The 26216-nt window shown below is 42.8% G+C and overlaps 3 protein-coding genes and 1 long non-coding RNA gene across 6 annotated transcripts in view; 1 reads left to right on the plus strand and 3 right to left on the minus strand.

Moving 5' to 3' along the window:
- The first annotated feature begins 3457 nt into the window (after positions 1–3457).
- LOC148342940 (BRD4-interacting chromatin-remodeling complex-associated protein) lies at positions 3458–16178 on the plus strand. The gene is made up of 13 exons (XM_088312777.1): positions 3458–3525; positions 4063–4105; positions 4185–4250; positions 4674–4856; positions 5003–6217; positions 6364–6543; positions 7577–8036; positions 8957–9093; positions 9171–9229; positions 10776–10924; positions 11558–11652; positions 11731–11833; positions 12942–16178. Exons 1-13 carry the CDS (start codon positions 3485–3487, stop codon positions 13523–13525), a joined length of 3315 nt encoding a protein of 1104 aa, XP_088168903.1. The 5' UTR covers positions 3458–3484; the 3' UTR covers positions 13526–16178.
- Positions 7222–12565, minus strand: LOC148342941 (uncharacterized). The gene is made up of 3 exons (XR_015846294.1): positions 12433–12565; positions 11493–11796; positions 7222–8020 (listed from the first exon to the last, which is right to left on the minus strand). It is a non-coding gene; the product is annotated as an uncharacterized LOC148342941 (long non-coding RNA).
- On the minus strand, positions 16179–23499 carry exd2 (exonuclease 3'-5' domain containing 2). Its single transcript, XM_088312819.1, has 10 exons — positions 23345–23499; positions 22024–22099; positions 21386–21756; positions 20291–20541; positions 20098–20224; positions 19680–20023; positions 18898–19004; positions 18563–18698; positions 17712–18080; positions 16179–17500 (listed from the first exon to the last, which is right to left on the minus strand). Exons 3-10 carry the CDS (start codon positions 21737–21739, stop codon positions 17284–17286), a joined length of 1905 nt encoding a protein of 634 aa, XP_088168945.1. The 5' UTR covers positions 21740–21756; positions 22024–22099; positions 23345–23499; the 3' UTR covers positions 16179–17283.
- Positions 23500–23818: 319 nt separating this feature from the next.
- Positions 23819–26216, minus strand: part of numb (NUMB endocytic adaptor protein) — a 36974-nt gene continuing 34576 nt past the window's right edge. For all 3 annotated transcript variants that reach the window (XM_088312807.1, XM_088312790.1, XM_088312798.1), the window contains one exon: positions 23819–25374. In XM_088312807.1, the coding sequence (XP_088168933.1) occupies positions 24683–25374 (692 nt within the window). In that variant the 3' untranslated portion in view covers positions 23819–24682. The remainder of the gene's footprint in view (positions 25375–26216) is intronic.

A 26216-nucleotide genomic window follows, 5' to 3' on the forward strand; every position in this document is an offset into this window, starting at 1 on the left:
TCATACATTCTCTTTGGTTAGTTTTGTTTGAGAAATTTTGCAAAAATAAATCATTACCAATTGCCATGAGAGAATATTACAAGAAAGAAATGGGAATTGTCTGCAGATTTTAATACAGGTTTACAAGAAAAAAAAACAATTGTCATTTATGAGATTGGCGTCTCAGGAGATTAAAGCTGTTTACGAGCAGAAATTTTTAAATAATTGGAAGATTTTAGTGGAAGGGTGTTAATACTACTTGAGAGAAGTGTTACTGTTAGACTATCAAGTAGGGTGAATAAAATAAATTTCACAAGAATTTTTGAGAAATTTGGGGTAAGAAAAGCGTGAATTGTTGGGCGGAGGAAAACGTGCATTGTTCAATTAAAAATATATAACAATGTGGTGGCAGTTTAAACAGAACAAATTATTTACAAGTTGTACACGAAACATTTAGGATTTTTTGGGGAATAAATTGGAATATTAGGTGAGAAAGTAGTAATTTTAGTGGGGAAAAAAAACAAGTCTCTTCCCGTCAATTTCTTCCTTCTGGAACTTTGTGATGACAAATTCTTAATATTTATGCGGAAAAAAGACGGAATTTCGTTTTGATAACTAAGAAAAATATTTGGGAATCTTATGTGGCTCCAAGCATAATTTTATATGCGTAATTACATAATTAACCATAAGTAATTTCACATAAGAAAAATAATTTTGAAGTTTTGCAATTGGCTGGTGACCAGTTCAGGGTGTACCACGCTATTAATTAATTTTACAAGAGAGAAAAAATTTCACATGAAAACATTTTTACACCTGAAAAAAATCCTGGGTTGTTTTCCCAACTCATTTCCTGGGTAGTTTTGGATTTTGAGCAGATTGGGATATTTTTTACCCAAGGTTGGGCTATTTGGACCCATCAGATTGGGGTGAAGATTTCTTTTAACTTTAACTACACTGACAACGTCGTAACCCATTTCTTGGTAGCGTTAATCAGTGTGGGTCGTTTTTAATACCCCTTGTTGGATCAAAATCTAACCCAGTATGCTGGGTCAAAGTCTCAAACGCAATTGGGTCAATAAAAACCCAGAAATGGCACGGTGCCTTTTGGACCCAGCGCTGGGTTAGTTTTTCACCTTTGGGTTACTTTTGACCCAGCAGTTTTGAATAGGTACACCCCCATAATACAAATTAAGTTATACAATAAAGATTTTTATTTTAGACGAATTAAATTGCAATTTACGGGGCAAAAGTTGTAATATAGTAAAAACTAAAGTTGCAATTTTACAAGAACAATTTGAGAATATTGGCAGAATAAAACTGAAATTTTGCATGAGAAAAATGCATTTCAGACGTAAAGATTGTAATTTATGAGAATTATGTAGATTTCAGACGAATTAAATTTACATGAAACATAAATTATAAAAGGAGCAATTGTAACGTTTTTGTGTTATTGAGCGGTGGAAAAAGTTGTCAACAAAAGTTTGACTTTTTCAAGCAAAGTTTCGACATTTACGACAATTGTTTGCCAGGATTATTATTATCATCATTATTTAAAATCTTTGGAATTATGGAGTGGAGCTCCGCAGCGAAGAGCGGGGCTCACTAGCAGCCTCCTCCGACTGAAAGTGCTCAGGAGGCGGCCGCCCTTCGCCTCTCCACCCGCTGATGCTCACGGAGGATCCGTGTCCTCTTTTCTTTTCCCCCCTCCTTCCTTTCTCTCTCCCTATACCTTTTGTGTCGTGCGATCGACTCCTGCCGTCTGTTTTTCACACCCACCCCACACACACACACACACCCTCCACGTCCCCCTCCTCCTGCGTTTAGCATCTGAAAGGAGCCCTGAGTGAGAATCGATGGCGCAGAGGCCCGCTTGACAGGACAATAAAGCACAAAGAAGGGGTGAGTCTTCTCCTTTTTGCCCTTTTCTTCCGTCCCCATCTCCACTCGCTTCTTCATCAGAAGACGACGAGCGTGCGTGCGCGCGCGTCTCGCCGCTTCCGAGGGGGCCGCGACGCTTCCACGCGCCGCATCTTTTGTCAGCATCACTCCCTTCTCTCACATCATCACAACATCCTCATCACCCCCCTCCCCCGAGAAAAATAAATAAATTGATAACATTTCATCCTGATATCATCCTCGTCATTATTATCTCAACATGAGGGGTCGTTTGGAAAGGTGGGGGCGTGATGTCCTAATGCGGTTGTCGGTGAAGTAAACAACCCCCTCCCCATTTTTTTTTTTAAATGAGGGGGTACACTGAACTATTTCCTATTTCCAGAGCCTCCGCAGCAGCCATGCTCCAGCAGACGCCGTCTCCCCGCAGCCGTCACATCGTCGTCGGCCAGGAGTGCCCCTCCTCCTTCTCCCCGTCCTCCTCCAGCAGCCACCGACTCCTTCAGACGACCCAGCCCGGCCGACACTCCCCATGAGGCGGCCACCAGCACTCACACCGACCGCTCTGTATGGAGCCTCTCGCCAGTGAAGTAGGTGCAATCATGCAAGGGAAATCCTGGACCATTGGAACGAGGTGGGGGGGCGGGGGGGGCGGGGGCGGTGACTTTAATACTACTAATGACGATTATGATACCATAATAGGTGATGATGTCAGATGTTGACATTCTTATCTGAAATTAGAGACAATAATTAATCTTTTTTTTGTTGTTGTTTTTACAATTAAAAAATGTGCAGCAATCACTCTCTGGGTTGTCTCATGGTCAATTCTTAAAAATAAATAAATAAATAAAAAATAAAATAAATAAATAAAAAAGATTTTTGCAGACCCCTACAAATCTAAAAAAAAAAAAAGCTGATTAGCATTCCATACATGGTTTATGCAAAACCGTGGGGTACATTGGCAAAATACTAGAAAAAAAAATAATAGAAAAAAAAAATCAGCGAATGTGCGAATTTACACAGCGCCACAATAATATTTTGAGTTAGTCGATTTCTGTGGGAAAAAAAACAAAACAAAATGAGTTTGTGTACTGAATGTTGGTTTGCTGTTCAGCAGTTTTGTGCCTGCCTTGAATCGTATTTTTTCTGCCTTTGCACTATATTAACAAATATTGAAAATACATAATCACAAAAAAATATAAAAAACATTTGATTTTCTTTTTTAAAATATTTAATTTAAATTCATAAATTGGAAGATTTTGATCTTAAACACGAATCAGGATTGCTTTTTAGAAGTTATTTTTTTATACAAATGAACGAATTCAATACAACATTAAAACAATTGAAAAATATTTAAAAAACAAGATGTTTTTTTTACATGTTTACATTTTAGTTATGAGAACAAATAAATTGAATTATAATTTCATTTAAAAATGGTCTTAAATATTTTTTAAAAACTTAATTTAAATGTATTTAATTTAGTAGTTTAATTTAAAAAAATACATAATTAACAAAATCAATCTAATCCAAAATATATGTAGATAATAGAAAAAACACTCGTTATTTACGTATTTATTTTCTTGATATGTGACATTTTCCTCTCACAGTGGACATGGAGGATGAAGACGGGACTTGTCTTCTTGATGTTTTGTGGTGAGTTTGTGTCCCATTTTGGGTCAGAAAATGTGTGTGTGTGTGGGGGGGGTCGATAGGGGTTTTTTTTGTGAATAATGTAATTTTTTGTGACGAATATGTTGTAATATTACATGACAAAATAAATCATTTTCAATAATAAATCATAGAATTAGTTTACGGGGAATAAGTTTGGGGTTAAACAAATACGATCAGTAAAAAGTCATAATATCAAAATGTATCAAGCGAATTAAGTAGAATGTATTAAGTCAACTTCTACAAGAAAACAACTGGAATTTCTATCTGTCAAACTGCAGCTTGTTCTGAAGTGAGTCAAGTTGGATTCAATGCCACCATACAGCGCTCTTTAAATTTATTCTTGCAAGCCAAAGTGCAAAAATTCAAAATAAAAACGTCCAAATGACTGCTCTTATCTTGAAAATTTTGTGGCTTGGGTCGCTTGTATCTCAAGGCACGACTGTCGATAAATTTGCGAGGGCAAACGACGACGATGTGAGAGAATTTCTCAGATGCAATTGTGACTCCTTTGCATTTCAGTGACCCCCAAGCTCTGAACGACTTCCTTCATGGGACGGCTGAGGTGACGAAAAAAAATTTCTTCCGCTGCTAGTTGATTGCTTCCAGTTTGCTCTATACAGCTTCTTCTTTTCCATTCCCAGCTACAGACCGAAGACCTGCTCATTAGCGCCTCCTCTGGGGAGACGTCCCTCTTTGCAGACGCCCCGGTGAGTGTCAGCCGGCGGGAACTACAATTAAGTAATTTTGGCATATCACGAGCTAATGGTGGGAAGTAATTAAGTCTAAATACTTGGTTAATGTACTTAAGTAGATTTTTACGGCATATTTCTCCTTTAGTTCAGTATTTATTTTACAATAAAAATGTTTGTGTTAAAGTTTTGACCTGAATATTTTTTTCTTACCAGAAAGAAATGTTTAAAAAAAAATTATATATATATATATATATTATATTTCTTTTTTATTTACATTTTAATCCACTGAATTTTTTTAGGGTAAAAAAATTCCAGTATTAGAAACTGAGTAAATACCAAAAAATACATTTGTGCTATCCAAATGAATTTGAATTTCAGCCGTTTAATTTTTGGCACTGATTTATTTTTTTTTTTTTAATTTGTCCGTGTGGCCTTCAGAGTCCCGTCTCGCTGTTAGGGGATGACGAAGGCTCCCCGGATACCCCACCGCCAGGCTGCGTGGATCTCTCCTTCCTGGAGGAGGCCCTCCTCTCATCACCGGAGAGTGCAGATGACCCCGGGCGAGGGGAGGTTCCACAAATTGAGCCCCCGGTTGGGCCCGGATGCCAGTCGGAGGAGGAGGTGAGAATCAGAATCGGAATTTTTGTCATTATGCAACATACAGCGCAGGAAAAAGAAGAAAAAAAACTAATATGAAGAGTTCGAGCAAGCTGAAAGGGTCGTGAAATGCAATCAGTCGTGACGATTAATCAGTTTTGGTTTTCCAGGTGCCGGCGAGGAAGGAGGAAGAGGAAGAGGAAGAGGCCTGCTGCGACATCTTGCAGCAGAGCCTGAAGGAGGCCGACATTACGGAGCACACCGTCGCTCAAACGGGGGACTTTCTCTGCCCGCCCGTCTTATCGTCGCCCGCGGTGCCGTTTATAGCAAAGACTGGCGGCACGGCCTTGCCCAGAGACACTCAGGCAGCCGTGGATCCGCCGCAGCCCTCCTTGCTGGCCGTGGGGCCTGGGTGCCCCTCTCTAAAACCTGCGCCTCCGCCTCAGCTGATGGGGCTCCTACCTGGCCACGTTTTCCCCGCCGCCCCGCCAGAGACTTCCTTGGCTCAGGGCTCCGGTATGATCCTTCATAATTCAGTGAGCGCCCGGCCTCTCGTCGCCCCGGGCATCGTACTGCAGCGTGCCCCCCACCCCATTCAACCCAAGCTGCCCATCAGCATCCAACCAAGACTGGTCCAGATTAGCCCGAAGCCGCTAGCGCAAAAACCCACTTCGGGTCTCACCCTCGTTCCCGGAACCGCCTCGCCAAATATTCTCCTTTCCCAGAAGCCTTCTGCTCCGGCCTCGGTGGCCCCTGAGCCGCTCCCCAAACCTGTCAGCCTGCAGCTGCTCAACCAGGGGGGCTCCTTCATGCTCCAGCCTCGGGGACTCTTTCAAGGCCAAAACCAGTTCCTGCTCCCGAGTCAATCCCAGGTTACCATCACACAGCCTGCCGCCGGACCGTTGCTGACCGCTGCACCGGCAGGACCGCAAGGGACTCCCTTCAGTGGCCAGATCTTGGACGGCTCACAGATCCTAACCGTCCCCCAGAGGCAGCTCAACTTCAGCCCCGTGTTCACCACCACGGGGCAGCTCACCCTCGGCCAGGCCGCCATCTTCTCCCCGACCGTCTTCCAGATGCCGGCGCAGCTTGCCGGGAGCTACGTGAACAGCGGGCAGGGGCAGAGGGCCGCCCTGGTGCACGGACCGGCCCTGGGGAACCACATCACCTTGATCAACGGCTCCGGGATGCTCCCCTCAGACGTGGCCTCCATATCCATCGTCAACACCCCCTCGGTGGTGCAGGGCCTGCCTTTCGCGGCTCAGCCCACGCAAGCGGCCGTCACCGACGCCCAGCTGCACCTCCAGACGGCCTCCGTGGTGCTTCTACCCGAGAGAGGAATCCCGGAGGAGAGGAGCGCCTCGGAGGAAAGTTTCCGTCAGCAGGTGATGTGATGTACACAATGTACACATGCGTAAATTTGTGATTTACGGTGAATAAATGTAATTTACATTTTTTGTTTTGACAAGAAAAAAAAAAGAATGAGAAGGAAGTCATAATATTACAAGTTGGAATTTTCCATCCATTGCAGCGTTTGGGTCAGGTGATCCAGCAGCAGGTGTCGGTGCAGCCTGTTGCCCCCTCGCCACCCGTGGTGACCGTTCTGCCGCCCCCGCCGGAACCGCCCCCAGCCCCCGACGTGGCCCAAGTGGTGGAGGATGTGGCCCAGTCCCTTAGTCGGAACCAAGACTTTATGCAACAACTAAAACAGGTCAGAAAAAAATCCATTCATAATTGAGATTTGAATACTTAAGGAGGATCAAAATATTTTGCAAGTTGTAATTGGTTTTGGGGGGAAAGTTGACTTTTTTTGGCTAAATAAAAATAACAAAAAATGGTTTTACGCGCAAGTTGTAATATTACAAGTTATAAGGTTATAAATTTCAGAGAAATTGTTTTGTTTTAAAATCTTTGAATTTTATTTATTTAATTTTAGGAAAAGTATACATTTGCGTGATTTAACTTATCATATCAGGAGAAAAATTGAGGAATTTTAGGGGACTAAATGTGATAGTTTAACATGAGAAAAGAAATGAGTCAAGCAAGTCATAATTTTATGAAAAAAAAAAAAGTGAAGCTAAAACATTGCAGCAAAAACGCCGTAATTTTATGAAAACATTTTTTGGGGAGAAAAATTTTTTTTGTTTTGTTTTTTTAACTGAACTAAATCATAATTCTTGACAATGAAGTCAAAATTTTAGGAACAAAAAACATTTGCATGTTTTATGTATTCTAGTCAAAATAATATTTATTTTACAAAAAAAAGAGAATAACATTTTTCTTAGAAATGTGTAAATTCTTAAAAAAAATGGTAATTTATCATTTTTAAAAAGTACTTTTCCAAGAACAAAAGGAAGAATTTTTAAGAATTAAGTCATAATTAAAAAAAAAAAACATTGGGCATTTGGGGGAATTTTGTGAGAGAAAATATGTAATCTTCATTGAAAGGCAAGAAAAAAATTGTAATTTTATGTGGAAAAAAAATCCATCCCCAAAAATGTAGTAGTCATTAGAAGGAAGTTGTAATCTGATGAGAAAAAAAACATTTTGTGAGGGAAAAAAAACAAAATTCATGATTTTATAAGAAAAAAATTAATTCACAAAACATAAATCATAATATTGCTTGAACAATTTTGTCACTCCCGATTAATAAAGTCATATCATACCGGAATTTTGAGGGCAGCTGCTTCAACTAAGATTTTTTGAAAGCTGTTATGCAGGTTCTCATCTTTTTTGTACCCCAGCAAGCACTTGGCTCTCCCGTCATGTCTGACCTGTTGGTTGGCGTGGCACCAGTTGTTCCGGAGGACTTTCTTAACCCGCCGGTGGACAACGAGCAAGACAGCCAGCCAGCCACCACGTCGGACCCTTGCGCGGATGCCTCGCCGCTGCCCTCCGACTCGGAGGACACGTCCCCGCCGGGCTCGTCGCCTTCGCTCCAGGACTCGGCCACATTCTCCGATCCAAAGCCCTTTCCTGGATTAGAGGGCTCTTCCCCACGGCAGCAAGTCCGGTACCATGTTGCCCACGAGTTCCAGGGCTCGCAGGCTTTGTTCGTCCACAGTGGAGGGACGCTTTCCTCGCCTTCCCAGGCCCTGTCCTCTGAACCTCCTTTGGCCCCCAGCATTCCAGTGCCTCAACAGCAGGCGGAGCCCTCAGCTGGAGGGGGGGTGGAGACCCCCGTCCAACTGCACACACAAAACAGTGAGTTTTTATTCACAACACATTCCATCCATTTTCTATAGCACTTAACCTCATTAGGGGCAAGTCAATTTCCAGACTTAAGCCCCAAAGAGAATACGAAGAAGAGACAAAGGGAGAACAGGACCCCCCTCACAATATCACGGTTCACTTTTTGCGTCACAGATTTTAAAAAAAAATCGTATTTACCTTGCGGATTATTCGCAATGGAACAGGTTTTCGATGTACATTTTTCCACATGGACTGTTTCTGCACTCACATAGCAATGAGTGCGAGGCAGGATGAAATAAAAATTGGGATCATTTCACACAATAAAAGAAGCTTAGCAAAGTACAACTGGCTTAAATGACACTACCGCACGTGTACGGGTAAAATAAATATGATGGCAGCTATTTAGAACACATTCTAATACATTACGGGCGGTTAGGATAGAAGGCAGACAGACGGCCACAACTACTCAACTATCATGGCGAACGGTTTAGCCCAGTGCTTCTCAATTTTTTTCATTTGCGCCCCCCTAGCAAGAAGAAAACAATTCGCGCCCCCACCCCGCCACAACTATACTTTTTTGTTGCAAAACAAACCTACACCGTGGAGTTAATACTCGTTGCGCACAATGGGCAATGAGAGCGCTACTGCCAACTACTGGAGTGGAGGTGCAATTACACTTTATTGAAGGACAGCGGAAAAAAAGCAAGTCGATTTTATTCATTTCACGCCACTTTGCGACATTCGCTGGAGGCATTATGCACAGGTCTAGAGCATCTTCAGAAAATAAAGCAAAGTAGATGAACCTCACAAAAGCAAGCATTGGGTAACTGAGGAAAGCAAAAAACTCATTTGAAAAATACATCAACAACTTTAACACAATACAACAAAAAAAATTGTACACAAATAAAAAAAAACACTTCATCTCGTGACAGCACCGACAGCTGCCTTGGTCGTCGAGAGCGACGAACAGACTCCCGACATCCGATCGCCTGCTTCTAGTCCCCAGGAGCACCATCGGGGCGGACTCTCAGCTCCTAGGGAGGGTGAGCCCGCACTCGGAAACCAGCAGGTGAGAAAAATGGAAACTGCGAAACTGCGTTTGAAAATTGCTCTCGTAATCATCGTTTTGTCATTGTTGCGACGCAGCTGGCAGGCGTGGAGCTGCAGCCGGAGGAAACTCTCACACCAGCAACCCGACATCACAGGTGGGATGATAGTCCAAAAACTTTTTCACCATATTATCACGCATAATTTCAGCTAACTGAAACTACATCTTACGAAACTTAAATGCACTCTCAGTAAAACTAAATATAATGACATTAAAAATGTTCTTCATTTTCATCTTTGACAATTAGTATCAAACATAAGCTTTCCGGGTCCAATGTGTTCATATTGGAATTGCTCAGTTGTAATTTACTTTATCACGCAATCCTTTGTGACTCTTTTTTTTTTTTTGGCCTTGCATTCAACATTGGCTGTATAATAAAAAGAAAACTAAAGCTAATTCTAAAACAAACAAAAAAAACTAAATATAAATATATATATATATATATATACATACAGGGTGTCCCAAAATAACGTATACACTCTTTGAATCGTTATAACTTATTTAATTTATGTATTTTGACTTTTGAAATAGAGTGATACAAGAGAAAGAATACATATTGAATGAATCTGAGACTAAAATATACAAAAACCTTAGGAAATTAACCTTTAATAAGATACGAACTACTTGGGGTCAATAACAGAATATTCATAATTATGAGTTTACATCAAGTGCTCAAACTGGTTGCCGTTCTGTTCAATACATTTTTCATATCTTGAAGAAATGGACCTACAAACGTCCAGCAACATTTCCAATTGGTATTTGAGCACATTCTTCATTGAGAGCATGAACAAGCGCTGGAATAAAACTCTTCCACTGAGCACGCTTCAAAATGCGATGAACGCTAGATTTGGGAATACCTGTTTCACGTGAAATTTGCCAAACCGATTTTCTCGGAGAATTTTGAACATTATCAATAACTTCTTGCTCTCTTGCTGGGCTTGTTGATGATCTGTGTCGTCCAGAATGACCCTTTTCTCACACACTGGGTGCTTCCATGCTCCTCAAAGTTATCTAAGATGCGTGAAATAGTGACACGTGATGGCGCGTTTCTGTGGAACTCTTTTGTGAAGCGTCTTTGTACTTCAGCTTTATTCTCATATTTCCAGAATGTTTTTAAAATAAATTTCTTATGCTGGAATGTTAGTTGAGTATCCTCCATTATCAAGGGTTAGACAAATCTGAAATAGGAAAAACGTATTAATAACTATAAATATTTTTAGAGTGTGTACATTATTTTGGGACACCCTGTATATATATTATTTTTTTTTTTTGTTTTGTTTTTTTTTGCAAAAATAAAACCTATTAATAACCAATAAACCTGCTCTAAAAAACAAATCAAAACTAACTTGAATGAAAACAACCCCCCAAAAAGTTGGAAACTGTTCTAACATCGGTGGCAACCTACCGAATGTTTTCATTGTCAAAGCGAGACGGCTGATATTTACATTGCAACAGCTTAGTTGATTCAAAAATAGACTAGAAATTCAGACAACATTCCCATGATCACTGAGAAACTCGTTAATTAATGGACTTTTCTGTTGCTCGGATTAATGACGCAGACGGGCTCATGAGAAAGTTTTATACTCCCTAATAATCTGCGGTATGACGTTTTAAGACAAAAAAACCTCTTGACTGTTACTCAGGTTCCAGCAGCTGCTTTGCTCGGACCACGTGGCTGTCCAGCACCCGCGCACCGGCCCGGCCTTCTGCACCCTGACGGACGCGGCCCGTCGCCTGTTGCCGTACCACGTCTGCGCCGGACATCCGCCATCGCAGGAGGATTTAGCTTTAGGTCGGCACACATCGAGAGTACACCCTCGTCTATTTGCAAATTTATTTATGCATGATTTATTTTATTTTTTTCGGAACCGTCTTTTGTTATTTGTTGAAAAAAAAAAACAACTGGTGGCGTTTTGGGGATTCTTAGTTAGGAAAGTCTTCACGCCCAGGAGCAAGATACTGCCTCCATTATTTTAGGGGGGCCATGAAAGTACTTCGTTTCTTGCTAAACTGGATTTGTTATTTTCATTTTGAAAATGAGGACCGAAAATGGAATGTTTGGCCCCTTTCATGTTTTACAAGCATTTTTTTCTTCACTGCCAGCTTAGGTAAAATGAATGTACTTTTTGGCTTCTATATCCGTCAATGGCAGTGAATGAGTTAATTAACATGTTACATAAAAATAAATGTGGGCCATATTCAACTGGCTTCTAATTTCAAAATCGGTGTTGATAAAAATGAAATTGAGCTGATAGTGATAATAAATTTCTCGCAGTCCCTTTGATGGACACGAAAAAAAATGATGTGACAAATATGATAAATACAGGCAATTATCAACATTTTTTCAGCCAGTTACTTGCCTTTAGCAGCAGATTTCCGTCCATATCACCCACAAATAGCGCCTATGAATCTCTTCCTCCTGCAGTCGATCAAGAGTTCGACACGGTGTCGGGATTCCTGCTGAAGCGCACCAGGGACATGGTGAACAAATACCGGCAGCTTCTAGTCAGGGAAACTTGGGTAAATACAAAAAAACGTCATGACTAATTTTTAGAGCGCGCCCGGGTGAAAGAAAATGGTGTGAATTGTTTCCCGCAGCAGGAGAGTCCGTCCGCCGAGATGGTGATGCTGGAGCGTCTCTTCCTGCAGGCGGAGCGCTTTTCCCTGGTGGAGGACAGACGGCGGGCACACGCAGACCCAGGTTAGTGATGCGCAAACATCAATGACGTATGGTTAGGTCCGGAAATGTTGGGATAACGGTAAATGTTTTGTAGTCAGTTGGAGCTTGAAGTCTGGAGCTGCCTCACCATTTCCCTTCACATGATAATCAGTGACCAAACAGTGTTGTTTTTGGCAGGCATTTTAGATTTAGTTTTAGTCATTTGGATGAAAATTCTTATTAGTTTTTGTCAGATTTAGTCATTCCTATTCGTGATAGTTTTAGTCAACGAAAACTCAGAAAGGTTTTAGTCGACGGAAACGCGAAGGTTTTTGTAAATTTATGAGACCAAAACTCAAAAAGGTTTTAGTCCGTTTTAGTTAAAAATAGCCAATAGCCCAATAGCAAATACTTTCTGTTGGACTATTAAGGATTATGCATTACAAACAGATAAAAGTGGCAACAGTGGAATCAATGCTCCTTTCTCCAAAATAAACCGAGAATCAAAACGTTGAAATTGGCAACTGTTGTGGCTTTATTTCACTTAAAGCAACATAAAATAAAAACGTTTTAACAACATAGACGTGTTCTATAGTACAGTAGCACAAGTACAAACTCTATCAAACATATGTCTTGCTTACTTGTACCAGCTTGCGGTTATCAGAGCGAAGTAGCCTTGCGAGTGTCACTGTCGCCATAAACCGTCAAATAAAAGCGTGTGAGTGTGTGCGAGCCGAGACGAACCGCCGTCGACGAGTTCGTGCGATACTAGTACGTGTGACGATGACGATGCGTGCGCAGCGCATGCGCCCTGCGTGCTGTCCAGGTGGTGGGCGGGCCCAAAGCGAAAGGTAGGTTGCACTTCATCGCAATGTTTTGAAAGACAGATTACATGTACAATAGGAAGGGATGTCATCAATTTTGAGCGTCTGACAAACCACACGCTAACAATTTCGTCCCGTCTCGTCAACGAATATTTCATGTACGTCATGTCATGTTTTCGTCATCAAATAACCTCGTTTAGCTCCTCGTTATCGTCATGAAAAAAGGGGCGTTAACGAAATATTTTCGTCATCGTTGACGAAAATAACACTGTGGCCAAACATTGTGTTGATCACAAATAACTATATATATATTTTTTTTATTTCAGAGTCTTTCCTGATGTCTTTGACCTCATCAGCATCTCCCTCGCCTCCGTCAGGGACCTCGCGGAATCCACCCCCATCCCAGGCCACTGTCCCAGCCTGGACCAAACTGTCAAACCGCCCGCCTGGACTGAGGACGTACCGCTCCAGCTCACGTGGCGCACTCAGGCTCACCATTAGGCAGGAGTGCAGCTCCCGCAAGGTGGTGCACAGTTCCATCGACAACTCGGGGCTCAAGCGGGATCACGCAGGGCGGCTGCCTAACGGCGGCGCCAACGGAGCGTCACGGCATACTCGCTGCGATGACAACATCCCAAATGGAGCAGATTCCAAAAAGAAAAGCCTTCTTCCATCGCCAACCCCCCCGGACACCCCCGGGGGGAAATGCCTCAGACTGGACGCAACGCCACCGCCCTTTAGCCCGTCGCTCAGCTCTCTGCAGGAAGACAGCATGCTCAGCGAACATCTGCAGAGCGCCATCGACAGCATCCTGGAGCTACAGCGGCTGCAGGGACAGTCGGCGGGCCCCCTCACCAGGGCCCCGGACCAGCCCGTCACCAGCACCTTAGGAGGGGGGTGTCACCTGTGAGGCTCCGCTAAGACATGGGAACTCCCAGCTGAGCCAACCAAAAGCTTGACTTTTGTCTGTTGCTAGGGACGATTTCAATCCATGTAACATTCATCTTTTTTTTTCGCCCATTTTTAATTGCCAATTGAAAAAGGTGACTCATTTTATTTTTAATTCAAAACAAAATGGGGAAAAATGCCAAATTTTCACAGTTCAATTTTGGCCGAGATGAAAAAGATCATGTGGAAAATGTAGTTTGGTTTTGATATTTTATTGGGTCGTGTTTACGTGGCCTGTAAATTTGGAGAGGAGCATTAGATTGTTGTTTTGTTCTGAGCCAAAATCGTTATCGTGGTGCTGCATTGGCAAATAATTTTGGGAACCCGTTTTCTCTTATTCACAATTTTTTTTGGACTTGGGCGCCTGATGGCAATTTTTTGTTTTTTTATTTTGAAAACCTAAAATACATTAAGATGAGTCACTTTCAGGGTTTTTGATTGGAAATGGAAGGTATGATACGCGGATTGATTTCCATTGCTTGTTTGGAAAACGATGAGGAAATATGACAGAGAAAAAGCACTAATGATAGTTCCTTAGGTGTTAGAAACAACATTTTGATGTACCTTTGTGCCGGGAAGAAAAAAAAAGTCTTATTGAATAAGGAGCTCTCTGGTTTCCGAAGTAGTTCGTTCTTTTAGTTTTGTCTTTTTGAAAGAATTCTTTCCCAGCAGTGCCAAGCTTCCAGGGTATTTATTTTGATAATGTGTGCCAATGTTTCAAGTTAACCTAACTCCAAAGAACTCGTTACCCCGCCCCCAACCCCACCTACACACCAGCAACTTTGGGGTCCTTTCGGGAAACCCGGACTACTTCTAGACGCGTCGTAGCTCAAGCTGTGAAAAAAAAAAAAAAAGTTCCCGGTCTTCTGTCGCAGAGAGAGAGAGACGAGAACAATGTTGGATGTTTTTCTGTAAAGCAATAATGTCTCCAGAACAAAAAAAGGAGAAGGCAGAGGAACAGGAGGATGTCGCTTGATTTTGGATGATGTCATTTTTGTTTTGTTGGTCTGCAGAGACGTGGACTTGGACGGATGGACTGGCATGAAACGCGGAACAAGTAACCGGGGGATTATTGACTCGGAACAAAAGGACTTTGCACGACTTCGCATGAGAGGCCGATCAAATTATCCGATATCTCAGGGGTACCTGGCCAAAAAATTATTATTAATTAAATTATAATTATCTTAAAAAATTTATATATATTTTTTTTTTTTGCGAAAAGTCCTCCAAGACTTGATTCGAACGACTTTGGACATGGGCCCCAAAATTTAGCAAGTAAGTCGAGACTTTTGCAAAATGACTCAGACACAGAACTTGAATGATGAAAATGATCAAAAGATTTGAATAGAACTTTGCTGAGATCAAAATTCATTTGTATTCTGACAAAAGCGACAAATTAAGCTTAGTTGTATTTACAACTTAAGGCCAGGACAGAATCACGAAGGACTGCTTGATCTTAGACTTGGACCAAATGATGTTGAAGCTTCATGAAACGTCTTAACTAATTTGGGAACTTGTGTGAGAGTTGAACTCAAAGACTCGGAGAGTGCGAGACTTTTCTTTTTCAGACTTGAACCACATCATTTTGTCTCTTAGACTCTTGAGTTCCTCGAAAGTTGTCTCGGTGGGATACTTAAACGAAACTCTTCTGGACTTCCCGGGACTTGGATTAAATGAATTACACGAGACTTGATTTAAATGACGAGACTCGCGACTTGGAATTACTCCGGACTTTGTTGAAACCCTCCGGCACAAGACTCAGACGTTTGCTTAGAGATCCGGAACGAGTTTCATTCAAGCTTTATGTGGGTTAGTAACTTTGAATTTGTAGACTTGGACCAAGCGACTCCTGAGTTTTTCTTGAGCCTTGTCTCAGAGTGCAACTTGGACGAAAACATGAAGGACTTTAAGATCACTCCAAACTTCTGCTGGACTCGGGAGCTTTTGTGTTAACGTGACAATCTTTTTTAAATCAATTCATAAAATTTCTCCCAAATTTGTGTTTTATTAGCAAAAAAAAAAAAAAAAGGGACTGAACAACTTTTTATTTTTTTAATACCATGACATTCGTCTATGTGAGAGACTTGGACTAAAACCCTTCAGGATTCCCCGTGACCTCCAACATGTTCACTTTTTTTGAACGGTGGCAGTAAGAATATGCAGTACTTTAGCACGCAAATCCTTGGGCAGAAATGTCATGCAGGCTTTCCGTGGGAATGCAGTTAAAAAAAAAAAAAATAATAATAACAGATGTCAGAGTGACTTTTCACTCCTTGCCACCGCCACTTTTGTCAAATGAAACTGCCGGCAGTCGAATGGAGGCCCTTTCGAAGCAAGCCGCCTCGTGTGCCATTGTTGCTCTTGTCCGTAGTGTCCGACACTGACCGTTTAGAAATAATCTGTCCAGTCCTCTTTTGCGAAATAGTTCCAGGGACTGATCGTTCTCATGCCAAAATCTAGAGGCCTTAACCCAGCATAGCTTGGATTGTAAACAACGATCAATGTGATCATCTCAAGCGATTGATACCATTTTTTTTTTTTTTTTACTGCTTTTACAGACTATTTATGAAAACTGTGATTTTGTACGAAAGAATTAAAACAAAGTGAATGTGGAATTTGGTCTTTCAATTTCATTACAAACTTTATTAATTCTGTTTCATTCACATTTACAAAGATATGACTTTCTTTATGCTTCCGAGCGTCGTCGTCGTCACGCTAAACGAGCTAGTGGTGCGTTTTGGGAATCTCGGGACTGGGAGGCCAACTAAAACATGGACCTCTGAAGGCGTCCCGCACTTGGGAAGGAGGGCAATTTTACGCACAAGCTAGCTGTTAGCGTCGCTCCCCCAACTCGGTGCTCAAAATCTCATTGTGAGATAAATTAAAGGGAACGAAAAAAAAAAAAAAAGGTGAAGTTTTTAAAGAGTGCAACATGATCTATTGACTGAAATGGACAATAGCGGGGATTCAGGATTTAGCGTTCCTGTTGCTACTCCCCCAAAGTGCGACAAGACATTTTAAGCATGCAGCATAGGTGTGACCCCCGTCCAGCTGTCCCTTCCTCATAAAACACTGGTCAAAATTTCATCTTGGAAAAAGCTTAAAAGGGATCAAAAAAGTTGAAATTTTCAAAGAGTGAAACTATCTATTGACTGAAAGGACAATAGTTGAGGGAAGTGGGCGGGAGGCACAAAAAATAGATATAAAATGGTGTCATTCTGCAAGAGCGGGTCAAAATCTCATCTGCAAATAAATTAAAGGGGATCCAAAAAGATAAAATGTTGACGAGCGGAAATGAATCTATTGACTGAAAAGGACAATAGTCAGGTGGGAAAAAAACAGGCAGGGGCCAAAAGCATTTTAGCATTAGCATTTCTCCCTGTCGCTCGTCAAAATCTCATCTCATAAATTACAGGGGATCAAAAAGATGACATTTTTAAAGAGCACAACTTGATCTAGTGAGCGAGACTGACAATAGAAAACAGAAAAGCGTGGCCGAGAGCGACAAGAAACATTAAGGATGACCTTTGTTAGCATTAGCCGCTAACCTGCAATGTGTAAAGATTAAGAGCAGGCTGCTGTGTCTCCATTTTAAAAGAAATCTTTGTAAATTTTACAAACTCATCGTGTTTTTTTTTTTTTTCTTTTTTAAAAATGAAAAAAAAAAAAAAGCCAAACCCTACCACGGCGCAGCGATTGCCAAGCATGGGTCACAAGCATTCAGTTGACTTTGATGGGCAGGTCGTCGCCGTACTTGCGGAGCAGCTTGAGGTGGTTGTGCTGCACGCACCAGAGCGGCGGAAGATGTTTGGGCCGCATGCAGGTTAAGAAGTGCTGCCTCCAGCGCCGCTCCAGTTCCATCAAGCCACGCGGGCCTTGCTCGGCGTAGGCGCGCACCACCTTCAGGCCGTGAGGCACATACGCCTCATTAAAAATTCTGAGGAGAGAGAGCCACATTTGATTTTGAAACGCCAACTCCTTTCTTGAAATTTTAAATCGAAACCCAGTCTTCAAAACTCAAATTAAAACTAATCCAGTCCAGGACGATCTATTTGAAACCTTAATCATAACTTGAACAAAGTCAAACCCGATCTTTGCTTGGAACCAAAATTTATATGCAGCGAAGGAAAGCGCATGCAGCAGCTCACCTGGTTTCCAAGTTGGCGGCCTGCCGAAGCTCGTCCTCCGTCAGCTCTCGCTCGTCCCGCACGTCCAGGAATTTCTTGATGAGTTCCCGCAGCTCGTTCCGCCGCCACTCAGGCAACCCCCCGCCGGCCGTGAGGAGGGCGCGGGCCGCCGAGCGCACACGCCGGCGCTCCGGGTCCTCCAAAATCCGCACGCCTTCTTCGCAGCCCTGCGGAGCGTCAAAGTCGTCGGCCAGAAGTTGCTTGAGGGAGGCATCGTGCACATTGGAGGCGGCGTGGCAGCTGGTGCACAGCAGCAGGATGTCGTGAGAGTTGTGATCCTTCATCTCGTTGGGGAAGTGCCGCCGGTACTCGTGAGGGACGATGTTCTTTCTGAGGGGAAGGTGACTGCTTAGTCATTATGCCAATTCCGAATCACGCTTAACGTTTCTGCACATCTACAAAAGCTTAGCCTATTTTTCAACCCAAACAAAGGCTTGAGACAGTCACATTAAACTAAAACTTTGACTTGAAACCCTATTTTTTATTTTTTTTTTAAACACAAACCCTTCACTTGAAACTCAAAACAGATGAGGCCCAATTGAAACCAAGAAACTAACTGGGAGTGGCAATAAAAAGTTGGCAGCCACGTTTGAACAACTGCTCACTCAAACTTCTGAATGACGGATCCAATCTCAAAAAGCCCCAACGGCTCTTATGTTGAATTATTCGCATCTCAAGGCATCACGGTACGCTAGGTACCTGAGCGCTGTCACTTTATCCGAGATGCACTGTGATTGGTGGAGTTTTAATTTCTAGTCAAAAGCTCAGCCAAAGTCATTTTTTGTTGAAAACATTGAAGGTAAACATCACACCTGATGTAGGAGTCTGCTCTACCGCAGACCACGCAGAGGTTCTCCTTGGCCGTGAGGTAGTAGTCCTGATGGGAGTCAGGACGTCCCGACGGCTCAAATAGAAGCCTCACCACAAACGGATCCTCACTCTGGAGCACTAGAAGACAAGCGCCACATCCGCAATGTCACACATTCAAACTACGCCGGCATGGTGTGACGTGACACTGATCTATCTTGACCTTCGATTTCATCTTTAACTTCTTTGGAACTTGTTCTCAGCACTTGTGTGACGTTAATTATGCGAATAGCAAATTGTACGCGGAACAGCGATGCGGTAAAAAGACGACAAATTGTACCTCCTATTCCTTTGTCCAGATACCATTTGGCTTTCTTTTTGTCACATGTGCAAAGCGGCTGACCGTCAGGGGCGTGCAGGTAGCAGTTGTCGTAGAGTGGGGACTTCCTGCGACACAACGAATGTTGGGAAACAAAAGTCACCGGGGTAACGTTAAACGGCAGAATTCAAGTGCAACTGCATTGTCGTCACAAAACTTAAGCTGAAGTGGCGAAAATGTCCTTCAGTGTTGATTTATTTCGTTCTTCGCTTTTTGGATTTGATGTCATTACAAAAAAAAAAAAAAAAAGACATTTGAGTTTAGTACATTACAAAAAGTTAGATAAAACTAAGCATTTTTTTAAAAACAAGAAAAAGTGGTAAACGTTTGCGAGGGACTAACAATAAATTTGAAAAACAAAACAAAAAAAGATTAAAACTAAAGAAAAATCTCAAAATGAATCATAACCTTGGTTCCACCGCTTGAAGGAAATGTAGCACACGTCTTTTCTACATATACTTAACACATTCAAACAACATTTGTAAAGAAGAAAATGATGATTCAAGACCACACGCGGTAATGAGCTTGTTTCGCTGCGTGTGGCGAAAGCCAAACTGTGGCAGGCTTTTCATTTGCTGGACCTGGATTTGCCACTTCTCTTCACCTGTTTCCTGCCTCGGTCAAACGGCACGTGAAGGTTTGTTTACTAGTGGCGCCATTATAGAAAGCCACAAGTATGTGTGAGGCCACGGTGGAAAAAAACAAACTCTTATTCACGACAATCAAAATGGCCTCCAACCCACCTTGTTGAGTAGCCCACACCCAGTGGCTTCCTTTTGTTGTTCTTCCTTGGGTCCGGGACTCGCTGATCTCCAGACATTGGGCTCTCGGGACTCGAGGACGTGGCCTTCAGGGGCTTGCGCAATCGCCTTGTCCTCTCTGTGCCGCTGCCGTCTTCGCCAATGCGCTCGTCCTTTTCGTCGGCTCCACGGCCCCTGAAGGGCACGTCCACCAAACCCTGACAGTGGGCAGCCAACTCGGCGTAGGAAAGCCCGTTGGCTGGAGTGGGGTGCGCTTCGGGGCGGAGGCCGAGCAGGTGGAAGAAGAGGGCGATGGACACTTGGGCGTCCCTGGCGGCGTATGTCATCTAAAAAAGAGAATTATATATTTAAAAAAAAAAATAAAATAACTTGGTGGGGGTAAAAAGGAGTGTGAAAGAACCTGCTCCGGCGTCAACTTGTCCGCTTCCCAGTCGCTACAGCGCAGCTCCAGCGACTTGTCCAGCGAAACGTTCAACAAATCGGTTGCCAGCGATTGCAGGCCAAGTCCGTTACTCACCGGCACCTGTCTGGGAAATACGTCGCAAACGCTTGAGAGGAAGAAGAAAAACTCCGACAAACATCGGCGATCTCACTTTTGTCTAAGGGCGAGGTGGCGCAGGTCCACCGCGCAGGTCAGCGACAGCCCGTAGTCGCGAGCCAGTCGCTTGCCGTCGTCGTGGCAACCCACGCCCACCTTCAGGATGTTCGGGTCACGCAGGACGTCCACCAGGTCCGGTGGAAGGTGGGCGTCGTTGAACGCTGGAAGTCGGACCAGCACGCACCGCCCCGAATAGGACGCCAGCTGCAGCAGAGAAACTTCTTGGGCGCGGCCATTTACTGACACCTGTGCAAAGAACGAGAATTAGAGCGAAAATGTCCTTTCTTTTTGCCTTTGGAAATTTATCGAGCCTTTGAAGTATTTGAGGTGTTAATTTCGATATTACAGCACAGCAGTTAGCCCAAAGAGGGGAGCTGGAACACTCGTCTGGGAGTTCTGGTCCTTTTACCGCGTTTCACCACGAAGGGACGACATCTGGCGGCAGCCAATAAAAAAGCGCCACCGGATGACGCAGCCCCGAGACAAGCCAGTAAAGTCAGGCTTGTTGCAAGTTCACACGTTTGTTGCAGCCTGACAGCTTTTGAGACTTAACTCAGTGATACTCAGTAACAAGGGCTCTCATTTTGAAAACAGTACAACCGGTTTTCATACTTTAGGAATTCAAGCCACAAATCGATTTTTAGAAGGTGGTAACTTGCGACTAAGTTTAGAATTTGATCGAGGTTACAATTTTCATTGAATTGTCATAGAATTAAGTTTTCATTCTCATAAACGACCTTTCGGTCACTAACCCCCCAAATAAAACCCAATTATTCATCACTGCTGCTACACACATAGAACGAGTTTGTCCATTACTACATCATTCAGATTCAAATATATAAATTTCTACTTCTATATTCAAATGCAGGCCATTCTTCCAAATTGGCAGTGTGGAAAATGAACAAACAATTAGGACTCAGTAACTGTGTAAGTGTTTTGTTCTGTAACACATCAGAAAATTGGGGGGAAAAAAATGACTTGAAAGCATATACTCGGAAAATTTTGTATCTTGTTAATCAATTTAGATGAATCAGTTTTAATGAACAACTGCAGTAATCTGAAACGTGACTAATTCCTAAAATTATTTTACCCATTCGCAGTCAAGTCCCAGGACCGGGACCGCCGCCAGGTCCTCCTGCATCGGTGGCCACCGCTGCCGCCATTCCTCCTGGGAGCTCACAGTCACCGGCATCACCGCCAGGAGCTTCTCAGAGGACGGGATGCATACAAGAGGGGCCACATGGGTCTTCTCACACTCCACTGTCTTAATCTGATCATGTGAGTGGCCACGTTTGGCTTCTGCGGCGACAGGAAGCGGCGTTTCCCTCTGGATGGAAGGTGGCCGCTTCTTTTTGGTGCTGTACGCCCGCCACACGAGAAGACCGCCAAAGGTGGCGCCAAGCAGCGTCGTGATGATGGCAACGAGTGGCCCTTGGTGAGCCATCACCAAGTAAGTCAATTCTGAAAAATACAACATGAAACTTATTTCTTTGATAGGTTTAATAAAGTAAAAGTGAAAAGTAATCACATATGATGAGTAAGCCATTAACAAATTCACCTATTTGTGTTTTTTTTGGCCCCATTCTTAAAACACCCCATTTCATAATACGTTTGACCGCTTGTCACAGTTCAAGGAAAAGTCAATTTCTGGCAAGTCCTGGCAGCATCCTACATTCGACAACAATCTCCCATTTTTATAATTAAAGATTTCGGAAATCAACACAGTACCTGTCCTTGGTCAGTGGACTTTCAGCTGCATGCACTTTGGGAATGTGGAGCCACTCTGCATCTCTCTGCAAACACACTGGGGATAAACATTTTAAAAGGGATCAAATTATTGTTGTGTTATAGCTAAAGAACAGAAATGAACATGTATTTCCAAACGTGGCAGCTGAAATTAATTATTGACAACTGGGGATAATAACAGTGTGTGATAAGGGCAAAGTCAACAGGAGAAAATATATCAACTCCCACATTCACTAATTAAAAAAAAAGTATGAGAACCCTTTAGAATGATTACTGCATAAAATTGTCAAACTGATCTGATAATCCAAATTACAAGAGAAAAAAAAACTGCATTCTTAAACTAACATTGACATGTTTTCATGCTTTTCTTAAATTACATACACCATTTTATTAGTTACAGATTGGTGTGGGGGGTAGGGGAAGTGTGTCAATAAATTATCTAAGAGCAATTAGTCCAATAAATGTGACGCAATGGAAAGTTTTGGTTAAACCTGTCCTGATCTAGAAAGTTAAGCATTGTTGCTACTCTCTCTGGGAGTGGGAATCTTGACTGCAAGAGTAGAGCACAGACTGCTTCATGACCTCCAATCTCGTCACATTGATTGAAGTCCTTAGGTTGGCCGACTCTTGACTTCCACTTCAGTTTGTGTCCTTCTTCCAATTATAGTTACACGCATGGTTAGGTTGGGGAAAAGTAGGTATAAAGTACAGTTAAACAGAGTCATGCATTACCTTTTATATCATTCTTTTGATTTGTTTCTCCTCAACCGAATGGATGAATTATTTTCGACGTGTTGTCAAACAAAGTAAGAAAACCAAACAACGGGGACAACGTGGAAATTAACAAGAAGCATCCCAAATAATTCATCATTGACGAAAAGAAAAACAAACAATTGTTAAAGAACGACCTGTGAGCCGACACGTGCTTCACCGTAAGAACCAGACGAGCAATTTGATCACTAAAAAGATTGTACTTAATGATATCGAAACATTTGATTTTTTAAAGTCATACTGTATACTTACTTTCGCTCTGTATAATGCTTGAGAAAATCATAACTGTCGAGTTAAGGTTTTTAAAGGCAGCCTACTAGAACGAGTGCACAATTTAGTCACATTTTCCACCTGAAAAACGCAGTTTTAAAGGTCACGGTTACTGAACGTGGGGATAAAAAATTGTGTTCATGTTTGACGAGCGATGTTAGCCGCTAGCAAACTAGCTAGCATTGACTTCGCAAGACGCTCCCATCGCAGCAACTCTGTGTGACCAAAACAACACGTCATTTATGAAATTAAGCAATCTTACCTCGGTACGTTGCGTTAAACTAGACTTCACCAGCTCCAGAAACAGACACATTAATCTTTTTTTTTTTTTTTTTTTTTTAAATGAACTTGTGGGTTGTCGTTCAGGTGCTATTTATAGCAGTGCGGCGCTGCTGCACCGCGGCGCGGGTGTCTGATTGGCGCCACCAACAGGACAGGAGGTCGAACAAAACACAGCAGACGGATGCCAAGAACCGGTATTTTTAAAGCGTTACTTAAAAAATTAAATAAATAAGAATAATGACCGCCAATGACAGTTTTCCTCTACCAACGTCATTTATTCAAGCATTTAACTTCAAATATTTCTCCAGACGAGTGGAATAACGTCATGAAATAATTACAAAATGGAAAAATAGGTCAGAGAAAGATTATATTCACAGGATTTGATTTCAAAATAAAAAATAAAACAACATCAAGAACGGGAAAGCGTTTGTTTCGATTTGTCATTGTCTTTGTCATTGTCTCCCTATTAACTCTTGAACAGCGGGAGGACGTCCAATCATCTCATGTCATTGCTTGCGTGTGCAAAACCAAAACATGAGGAATCACCTATTCCTTTTGAAAAGAAGAAACAAAAAAGGTAGATAAGTGATAGACTCGTCCAAAACGAATTGCAGTAAAGGAGTAAAACGTAAGCTCGCCATTCGTTTCTGCAGTTGTCGCTCGGTTGTTGTTGATTGTTGCTGCAATGACGGCTTATTTACAGTCGACCATCAAGGGTAAAATTAAAATATTAAAAAAAAAAAAAAAACAAGCAAAAAAGTAAAGCAGCTGTCCCTTCACAAAATCTCTTTACATAACATTAAAAATTAGCACTGCTGTGTGAGATTCTTTATAGATATATTTATGTAAAATATACATATGCAACATATATTACATACGGGTATATATATATATATATATATATATATATAGATATATATATATATATATCACACGCATACATAAATCTGTCGCGACTCTGTGCCTTTGGCAAGATGACGGTTGGAATTCGTAGCTATTTAAAATATACTTAATGCATAAAAATAAACATTTTGGCATTGTCTTGCTTTACTCTTCCAGTTGGGTGAGGTTGGAGGGCTTAAGGGGGGTCCAGAGTTGAGTGGGAAAGAGGCGGCTTACAGGGGGTTGGTGGCGGTGGCAGTACAAGTGGAGGACGATTGAATAACCACAGAGAAAGCTGATGAGACTCGTGAAGAACAGCAGCATGTTTTTTTTTTTTTCGCGGGAGGGATCTTTGACGACACCACATGACCCTGCCTCTCGCGACCACCACCACCCTGCTACAACCCCAAGCCCCTCCCTTCCTCAGGCACAGTCATCAGAGCTGGATCTCAAACGTCTTGTGTAGCTCAGTGGAGAAGGGGTTGGTGGGCGACGGCGTAGTGCGCTGGTGCGAGCGCCCCTCCAGCGCCACCCACTGGGCCTCGAAGGCATCTTCCTGTGGCTGATGCGACGCAGCGGGAGTGGGTGATGAGTTGACGGGCGGGCGGGGCGGAGCGGCCCAATTGTTCGCCCCGTTGAAGCTGCTGCCGCCGTTGGGAGGGTTCGCATGGGCGGGGCTGGCGGCAGTGGCGGGTGACGGTGGAGGCTTGATGAAGGGGGCGGGGACAGCGACACCCAGGGGTGCTACGGGTGCCGGGGCAGGAAAGGTCTGGGGTTGCGCGGCCGAGCCGAAGACGTTGGCCACCATCTGCGAGGGGGTGATGCCCACCACAGGCACGCTGGGTTGTGGGAACGACAGCCCGTTGGACATAGGGTGGAAAGCAGTCTGGCGCGGGGGCAGCATGGGCACATACGCCACGGGGGGTATAGTTGCCACAGGGGCGGCAAACGCCGGGGCGGGCAGTGGGGCCCCTGACAAGATGGGGTCAGGGCGAGGAGCCCGGACAGATTTGGAAACCTCCTCCAGCCATTTTTCCGCTTCAGAAGGGGTGCGCTTATGCGAGGGCAACACCGGAGAAGACGTGGGCGGGACGATGAGGATGGGCGTGGGCGACGACCAATCACCTCCTTTTTGGAGAAAAATGAAAAGAAACATTTGTCCCTTTCACGCTGTCATTGTGCTGTGCAAAAGAAACGTCGAATGGGGGTGGCTGCGTGTAATGGGATCATTCAAGAGAGTTATTAAATTTGTTTTCAAGCTGGTTTCAACACTTCAAATTGATTAATACTGCAAAAAAACAAAACAAAAAACAAAAAAAAAACAAAAAAAAACAAAAACAAACATTGACCAAATTTAGACAGACAATTACGGGTCGGGAAGCTGCTCTAGGCCAAAACCATCAAAGAGAAGCGCCTCAAATTTCTCATCACCGAATGATCAGAACCGGTATCACCTCTGTTTCTACTTGAGCCAGGAAAAACCCGGTTTGTGAAAAGCAAAGGTAGATATTTGGGTCGTTAAATCCCAAACCTTCTGTTCTACCTCTGCAAGATTAAAACTTATTCAAACCCGAACAAGTACAGCAGTAGTCTTATTGATTTAATTTTTTAAATGCTTCATTTTACTTTTGTTTTAGGATTAGTTTTAGTTTTTCAAAAAGTGTTTGTCAAGGGCAAGATTTAAAAAAAAAAAAAGAGTCACAAAGTATTGTGTTGTCATAAAGTGAACTCCACCTCTCAAATTTCCCCTTCCTTCTTCCATATGCACATAAAGCAATAGCAAACTAAATACATTTAAAAATAACCTTCAACACTCATGTACTAAGGAGATTTTCTGTATAATTACATTTTGTGTAAAAACTAAGATGCGGTTGCAGTTCTGATGCTTCGACATACCAGTGACCCGACAATGGAGTTTTTCAAGAAACAAGCCAATGTTTGAAATCAGAGAAATGGAAGAGATAATCGAT

Source organism: Idiotropiscis lumnitzeri, chromosome 1, assembly GCF_059441095.1.
Source record: "Idiotropiscis lumnitzeri isolate Australia: NSW breed Sydney's pygmy pipehorse chromosome 1, RoL_Ilum_1.0, whole genome shotgun sequence".
Lineage (NCBI taxonomy): Eukaryota > Metazoa > Chordata > Actinopteri > Syngnathiformes > Syngnathidae > Idiotropiscis > Idiotropiscis lumnitzeri.

Bases quoted from the DNA above. Each gene is read 5' to 3' on its own strand.
- LOC148342940 (XM_088312777.1), top strand. From the start codon at position 3,485: ATGGAGGATGAAGACGGGACTTGTCTTCTTGATGTTTTGTG. The intron at 4,106-4,184 runs GTGACGAAAAAA...TTCCATTCCCAG, and splicing joins TCCTTCATGGGACGGCTGAG to CTACAGACCGAAGACCTGCT. The intron at 11,834-12,941 runs GTTAGTGATGCG...TTTTTATTTCAG, and splicing joins GCGGGCACACGCAGACCCAG to AGTCTTTCCTGATGTCTTTG.
- exd2 (XM_088312819.1), bottom strand. From the start codon at position 21,739: ATGGCTCACCAAGGGCCACTCGTTGCCATCATCACGACGCTGCTTGGC. The intron at 18,699-18,897 runs GTACAATTTGTC...CTTGTCTTCTAG, and splicing joins TCTGGACAAAGGAATAGGAG to TGCTCCAGAGTGAGGATCCG. The intron at 17,501-17,711 runs GTGAGCTGCTGC...CTCTCTCCTCAG, and splicing joins GCCGCCAACTTGGAAACCAG to AATTTTTAATGAGGCGTATG.